Source organism: Lactuca virosa, chromosome 2 (genome assembly GCF_052849685.1).
Source record: "Lactuca virosa cultivar CGN04683 chromosome 2, Lactuca_virosa_CGN04683_v6, whole genome shotgun sequence".
In the NCBI taxonomy this organism is placed as follows: Eukaryota; Viridiplantae; Streptophyta; class Magnoliopsida; order Asterales; family Asteraceae; genus Lactuca; species Lactuca virosa.
In genome coordinates, this window is record NC_136427.1 from 286,767,071 (window position 1) to 286,775,794 (window position 8,724).

Below are 8,724 nucleotides of genomic sequence, written 5' to 3' on the forward strand. Positions count from 1 at the left end.
GGAGGGTCGTACTGTAGCCTCGAGTGGCGTATGTGTTGTATGTGGTATTTTGAGGAACTCACTAAGCATTTATGCTTACCGTGTTATGTGATATGTGTTTCAGGTATCAACGAGGGTTTAGGGAAGGCGCCAGCATGAATTGTACACACTGGCAGAAGATTCTGTGTTGAGATTCTGGGATATGTTTTATTGTGATGACATTGATACATGAGATTTTGAGATTTATTATGTTTGAAAAATGAAAAATTGTTTTAAAATTTACGTCGTTACAATAGGGAAATCAAAAGAACCAAGCAAAGTCTTATTCCGTTAGTGAAGGTTCACTGGATTACAAACCAGGGACCTGAATTCACTTGGGAAAGGAAAGATTAGACCTAGTCCATGAGTATCACTTTAGACTTAATTTCGGGACGAAATTCCCTCTAACGGGGGGATAATGTGACACCAGTCAAATGTTGGTCAAAAATAAATTGATCAATAATCGTAATTGGGATGAACCAAGTGGTAGAGTTTGTAACAAGGTTTCCAAAAACGTAAAGAACACTGAAATCCGAGTTAGAACGAAGAAGTTATGACCAATCGAAAATCCGCGGAAAAACCGGCAAAACACTGTTCAGTGTAAAAAAGCGAATTTTCGATAAAAGGATTTTTAGCCTTAACAATCTAAATGAAAGTTGTAGAATATGTTAAACCGAGAACGTTCATAAAAAGAACATAAAAATCCGACTTCGTATGAGGAAGTTATGATTTTTCGAAGTTTCGGTTTAGCAGTAGACAGCTAAAAATTCGAAATATAAATCGATCGATATTTAGCCGACGCAACTTAAACGAGAATCGAAGGTCTCGTCAAAAGTAGCACAACAGTAAAAAGACAGACGAAAACGGACGTCGGATGAAGAAGTTATGAATTTTTAACGGATTCCCGTCCCGGTCTGTTTAAAATAATAATATTAAAAATAAAGTCAAAATTAGCCGACGAAGTCTTAATGAAAGTCGTAGAGTATGATTTTACCTACGCGTGCATATAAAGAACGCCAAAAACAGAGCTCGTATGCGAACGTTATGATTTTCGCAAGTTTTGGCACAAAAATAAAGAAAAATAAGAAAAACCGGGAAATTTCGCATGCCACGTTACCCTCGCACGTGGCAGCTGCTGAGTGGACCGAAGCCATGCGTGGCACCTCCTGATTCGACCAACTCCGCGGTCCAATCCCACTCGGACAACCTCGCATGAGACACACCGGACATCACCTCGCACGCTCCTCGGATGCTCCCTTCGCACGTGTCTCCTTTCTACTGGACCGAGGTTTGGTCCAATCCGAGACTGCCACTGCGAGCCTGCTGTCCGAACCCTCGCCTCGTGTACCACCCTCCTGTCCGACGCGTGTGCTGATGACTAAGCTGCTTCGGATCGAGGCCTAGGCCTATAAAAGCCATGCGAGACCTGTCGGATTCCACCCTTATTTCACCCCAAAACTTCCCAAAATTCACATTTTAGCCCCGTAAACTTTCTCACGACCCCCCAAGGCCCCGGTATCGTGTCTAAAGCCCGAAGCAAGCCTCGGAGCCCCGGAATTCTCGAGAATTCATCCTCTCTCCTGTCGAAACTCTGCCCGGTTTGAGCCGGTTTTTCGTCAAACAAACTCTTTTCCGGGAAACAAAACGCTGCCCGAATCACCACTTATCAAGTTGAGTTCATACCCCTATAATATACCTTTTCAATGGTTTTTAAATGCTTTTTAGGGGGGGGGGGAATACAAGTATAACACAATAATAAATTGTGTTAATAACTGTATGTGATAATAATCACACAAAAAGTTTCCGTATGCTTTTAAGAATTATCAAATACTTTCAAAATAACGTGAAGCCATGTTAAATCTTAAAAGTCATGTAAACTCTGTTAAATTCTTTGAAAAATGTTTTATAACCTATTTCAAAGTATAAATGCCAAAATCATGTTTATATATGTATAAATATATAAATAAGATTTGAAGGGCTTAGGACTAATGAATGATCTCATTTCCTTTTCCTTGTTTGGATGTGGAATTAAGGTTGTATTATTTGTCCGAAGGTCATTTCCTTCTTAATTATATATATATATATATATTATATATATGAGTACAAAAGGTTACTCCTTTTGGTATCATCACCTTTGTATCAGGCTGAGCAAAGGTGATATTCCATGAGAATTCATGCTAATCAGATAGAACATATAAATTATAATAGGTATAATTTATAATTCAAAACTAAAGATACAAGTATGATTCACGACTGTATACTTTCCAAGGAAATTACCAAAATACATTCAACTATAACAGGATATGTATAACACCTTTAATATACGAACAACATATTAAAGAAGTAAAGATACATCATACCTGGTTTGCATTAACAAAGGTACTATACAGAGTACCAGAGTTAGCAAACATGAGGTAATGCCGGGTTTGCATTAGCAAAGGTACTATACAGAGTACCCGAGTTAGCAAACACGAGGTAATAATACATCCTGTCGGGTTTGCATTAGCAAAGGTACTATACAGAGTGCCCGAGTTAGCAAACACGAGGTAATAATACATTCTGCCAGGTTTGCATTAGCAAAGGTACTATACAGAGTACCCGAGTTAGCAAACACGAGGTAATAATACATTATACCGGGTTTGCATTAACCAAGGGTACGATACAAAGTACCAGAGTTAGCATTCATAGGGTAATAATAATACATCGTAAATCTCGTTGAAACAATAAATTTGTGAGACCCTTCACGGTGTACTTATCTAAGTACGACCTTTTAAGTCCTGAACTATTAGCCAGAATCTCTTGTAGGGAGAGCATGAATTTATGTATAGATCTATATGGGACTGACAATCCCGCACCTTTACTGTTCGCTACAGTTTGGCCGGTAGGCCTAGGGTGTCAAATATCATTCTAGTTCCGACGCCTGAAGAACGTCGCCGCAGGCATATCAGTCATATTAGTATGGTTAATAGGACTCACATGGATAGAACAACGAGTGAATTACAAAGTAATATACTTCTCTTATAACAGTAAGAAAAGTTAATTACATCCCGACCAGATATACCTTCAGTAGCCTTTACTTACAGTAAAAGCTACGTATCATGAAATCAAGTATTGTACTTCTGGTTTTGAACATTTAAAACCACAAGGCAGTATTATGGATAATACAATACTCTCCAGGATTAATACTAAGGTTTTTACTGTAGAACAGATATAACTAAGAACACTTTTACAAATGAAACAGTTTATGGGATTAAACCACTTTTACAAATGAAACGGTTTATGGGATTAAACCACTTATACAAAGGAAACGGTTTATGGGTTTAAACCACTTATCAAATGAAACTTAGTCATTCAATCTTTGTAAACTAGTATAACATCAAAAACCTTTAGTGGTTAATTCTATAATTCCTTAGTTATTACATCAGAGTTGTACATAAGTAATGTCCGATTAACAGTGAAATGTGTGACTTCCGCCTTACTTCCTGTTCCTTGTTTGGCTGTGGGCTTAGGGCAGATACACCCATTTAACTGTCCATTCGATATTGTGTTATGTCTAATCAGTATAAACTAGGTAATTACAGAGGGAAACTATTGAGGTTATCAGTTAATCACCTCAGGAGATATAGGATTTCCTGGAGAAACCAGTGAACTTATTCAAAGAACTTAGGGTATACTTAACTGAACTAAAATACTTATGAACTCACCAGCTTAAATGCTGATCTACTCTTTCCAAATAACTTGTATTCTCAGGAATCCAGTAGACAGGTACACTCCCGAAGCTTTTGAGAAGACTACCTAGTATCGTACCGCGACTCTTGTCTTCTACTGTAACTACTTTATTGTTTGAATATGTAATGTTTGAACACTTCTGTAAAACTTATACTTATTAATGCAATGGTTGTTTGTACTTTGATTACTATATTGCATGTGTTGTGATACTTACCTAAAGTCCTCCGCCCCCGAATGTTTCCACCGTTCTGGTTTGGGGGTGCGACAGTTATATACAATGAAGACCTAACAAACAATGGGATGTGTGACTTCCGCCTCATTTCCTGTTCCTTATTTGGTTGTGGGCTTAGGGTAGATTCACACAATCGATTGTCTGTTTACTCTGGATAGTATATAACTATTATCCATTTAGTACTCATAGAAGGAATTGTAGAGTCATTTTTACTTATCATTCATCACATCAGAAAATATAGGATTTTCTGGAGGAACATGCGAACTTTTCTAAAAAGAACTTTTAGTATACATTTTATCACTAAAATACTTATGAACTCACCAGCTTAAATGCTGATCTACTCTTTCAAAATAACTTGTATTCTCAGGAAACTAGTAGACAGGTACGTGCTCAGGCATTCAGAAGATGGAGCATAGTAGCTTCATGTCTTGTTTTGTTATTTACTTTGGAGTCAATCTTTTGTGAACCTAATACATTATAAACAATTTAATATTAATGCAATGGTTGTTTGTTACTTTGATTACTATGATGCATGTGTTGTGATACTACATATGACGTCCTCCGTCCCCGAACGTTTCCGCCGTTCCGGTTTGGGGGTGTGACAGAAAAACCTAAAAAAATCATTCATAAGTACTGAATGAGTACAAAAACAATATATATATATATTAAATACTAAATGTGTATAAAAATATTGAGGACTAAATGTGTACGAAGTGAGAAATATATTACCCTATTAAGTCATTTTTACCGGCTAACCTGAAGTAGCCGGTCATAAGGACTGAATGTGTACAGTTTAACAAGTTGAAGGGATAAATATGGACGAAAAAAAACTCAGTGAACAAATATATACAAATCGAATAATATATTACCTTTTAAGTCATTATCCCTAACTAAAACAATACCAAACAACATGGACCAAATGTATATCATACTCTTTTATTACCCATACTGTCGTATACGCCGTTCTAAAATAAAGGGATAATTTCATATATGTCATTCTTAAACATCAAAATATCATATTTACCCAACTTAATTTCTAAATATAATATTTACCCTTCATAAAATTTCTAAATATCATATATGTCCTTTTTAAACATCAAAATATCATATATGCCCTTCTTAAATATCAAAATATCGTATATGTACTTTTTAAACATCAAAATATCAACGGTAATATTTAAAATATTCTCCATCTACGACATGATAATAATCAACAAAAATAAAAACTAAACAATCAAAATATACATTCCATAGAGAGGGTTGAAGATGAATCTTTTTGTTTGTCAAAAGAGCGACATTCAAACAATTTAGAAGTTCACATTCCATTATCATAGACGTAAAGATAATATGGTTAAAATTTTTAATTACTATAATAATTCTAATGTATAAAAAGTGATTATAAAATATTAAAAACATTATAAAAAAGGATTTGGGCAAATATGATATTTTAAAGGTTTATAAAAGATAAATATGATATTAAGAAATTAAGCTAATATGATATTTTGAAATTTAAGAGCAATAAAATAAATTACCAATACCCAAAATATAGTGAGAATGACCCCAGTGCACTTTTCGATGCGAAGGGTGCAACATACTCGTCTTTCTCCAAAATTAAGAATTCAGCTCTTCTCGGTATACTTTACCAATTTGAGAAGAGGAACAAGGAGAAGACCGAGAGATTCTTTGCAAAATCGCCATTGATGATGACTTGGTTTTCAGTTTTAATCGTCTGTCTAATAATTCTACATGCAAATCCTACTTTCTCGATCTCACTCCGATTTTTCAGTTCCAACTTACCAGCCGAAACCGGACATTCGCTATTAGGCGACGCTCACTTCGTCGATGGTGGACATGCTGTTCAACTCAGTCGAACAACGCCTCTAAGCTTCGGTATTATGTTACACAGCACGCCTTACAAATTCAGTTCTTCGACGTCGTTTTCCTCAAACTTCACGTTCGAGATCGGTAATGGCGTTGCGCTGGTAATCATTCCCGCTGATTTTCCTTCTAAATTTGCCAGGAACATGTCGTTTGGGCTCCAGGAGGTAAATCGATTCTTCGGTATCGAGTTTGATGTAAATGTGTGTAAAATTTCATCTTCTAGGGTTAGCAACGTTTCGAAAAATAATAATGTTTTGAAGAGCGGATTGAATTTAACGTCCTGGGTTAATTACTTTGCGATATCAAATCAGCTAGATGTTAGGGTAAGCAAATCAGGTGATTCGAGGCCTGTTGAGCCACTGATTTCGCATCAAATAAATTTGGGGGAAATATTGAATGGAGAAGAGGTTTTATTAGGTCTGGCATCAATTAACGAAAAACCTGAGCAGATTACAACTGTGTACTCATGGACCTCTGATATTAAAGATTTTCCAAAATGGATGCATTCAATTCCGGTTTTTCCGCTGGATTCTTCAACACAACACCATGATGTGAAAACTTATAAGAAAAAAGTTAGTTTTCTTTCAGGGTTCATAGTTGCTACAGGTTGTGGAGCGTTGGCAGCTTTGGCATTGTTCTTCGTGTGGTCATTTGTTGCTGATAAGCAGAAAGCTCAAGGGGAGCCTTCTGTGCACCCTGTTGATTTCAAATATGAAAAGATTGATGTTCTTGAAGCCAACAACACTTCAGAAAGTGCTATGAAGTAGAGAGATGATGATGATCTGGTATGTTAACTCATCTTTGTTGTTCTATTAGGTTCTGATTATGTAAATCGTGAATGTGGGGTTCAAAGTTTTGCTCATCTGGGAATCCACAAACATATTTGAATTTCTGGCTGTTATGAACATTGTACCATTTGATTAGTAAACTGTTAGGGCTCTAATGATATTTGTATTTCAATTTAACATCATGTTTAAGTATGGAGTTTTTTTTCCTGGATTAAATGAGTGCAAGCAGATAGATATCTCTAATTTCCAGGAAGTCTTTAAGGATTAATAAGCAATGGTAGCCATCAGAAGGGTAAATGAGTAATTTACTTTGGACAAGGACCAAATACACAATGAAATATGGCCATAAGAACGATATTTGCAATTTTTTTGGTCAAGGGGATAAACCTCTAAGTTTTTGCTAAAGACAGGGACCAAATTTGCAGTTTACTCTTATTTTCTTATTTTGACATAGCAAATTTGAGAGTACATGGCTAATATGATGTGGATGCAGTTGTATTGACATGGTAAAAAATATTAAAGTTTGAAACTGTTCTATAAATTTTTTGACTTGTAAAAAATATTACATTTAGATTTTAGACATCATGTGTGGAATGACATGTTATAAAAATCTGTGAACTTATGCCATATTTCTTATAATTCAAAATAGCAGATTACTTTTAGTCACAATATGTATATTTTCAAGGTGCAATGCCCTAATAAAAACTGTTATGAAAGTATGATACTATAGTAATAAAGGAAGAGGATTCTAAATGTTTGGTGGTGGTGTCGGAGGCAGTGGTGGCGGAGGAGGTGAGGGCGACGACAATGGCAGAGGCCGAGGTAGTAGTGATGGTGGCAACGGTGACGACGACAATGGTGATGGTGGAGGAAAAAGAAATCACATTTGGATTACAACTTCGAAAATGGCTTCCAAAATTGGATTACAAGCAGTCTTTTTTCTCAAACGTTTTTCGGTATGATAAGTGGTCAAAAAGACATTTTGCCAAAAAAACAAACACAATCTTAGCGTAATGAGTAAGAAACTATTCGAGTCCTAAATCTACATGTTTCGTCCATAGTATGAATTGTACATATCTGTAAACCCCTGATAACAACGATAGACCAAAACCCTTTGGTGAGTAAGGTAGTGTTTGTTTTTTGTCTGTAGATTTACGTGGCCTCTTCTGTCTGCGCCGCGCAGACATTGACCTTCGCAGACTGTTTGTTTTTTTGAAGACTGCAGACCTAAAAATGTCTGCGCGCCCTCTTCTTGGCGCAAATGTGGACCAGAGTCTTCTAACATCTCCAGACATCTTTTAGCCTAAAAAAACATATATATCTTTATTTTTTTTAAGTTTTTTTTAATTTATATTTTTTCCAACTTTATTAATGATAAACAATTTGAAAAAAAAATTACAAAACTTAAAAAAAAACGTTCGACGATACAAACATTATATTTTTGACAAATTTATAAATAAAGATTTATTACAATAATAGTCGTTGAAGTTGTTTATATAAATATGAAAAAAAAAATCATAATATATTCTTATATTTTTTGCCAAATTTTGTAAAACATTATTTAATACAGTATCATCAATTTCTCGAGAAAATATTTATGGTACATTTTTAATAGATTTAATTGAAAAAATCGAAGTTTATTTCCATTCATTTATGTATCAAATTCTTTGATCACTAATTATAATGTTTAGTTATAACTTTACCACCAAAATTGTTGGTTTTTATCAAATATATACGTTAATTTGTACCATTTTTATTTTTATTTTTTATACAATAATACATAAAAGTTGATCTAGATTCGTTAATTATTTATAACAAAGTCATACAAATATTAAAAAATCATTTTGAAGTTTAAAAAAATCAGTTTATTTAGATATCAGTTTATTTTAGTAGCCCGCAGATGTTAAAAAACAAACAGTCTTCTTTTTTCAGACTGCAGACGTTTGGTCCGTCTCTTCTACTGCAGAGGTCTACAGATGTGGTTCGCAGACTGCAGACATTTTGTGTCAGAAAAAACAAACAGCACCTAAGAAACTATTTATTTTTATACAAAACATATTATTTAAACAAATGCTA

At 34.9% G+C, this 8,724-nt stretch overlaps 1 protein-coding gene across 1 annotated transcript in view; it reads left to right on the forward strand.

Annotated features, from left to right (window-relative positions):
* Positions 1-6,627, forward strand: part of LOC145158604 (L-type lectin-domain containing receptor kinase IV.3-like) — a 43,387-nt gene extending 36,760 nt beyond the window's left edge. Inside the window, exon 2 of the mRNA XM_079077479.1 lies at positions 5,494-6,627. Coding sequence (XP_078933605.1) covers positions 5,494-6,627 — 1,134 coding nt within the window. The remainder of the gene's footprint in view (positions 1-5,493) is intronic.
* The last annotated feature ends 2,097 nt before the right edge of the window (positions 6,628-8,724 follow it).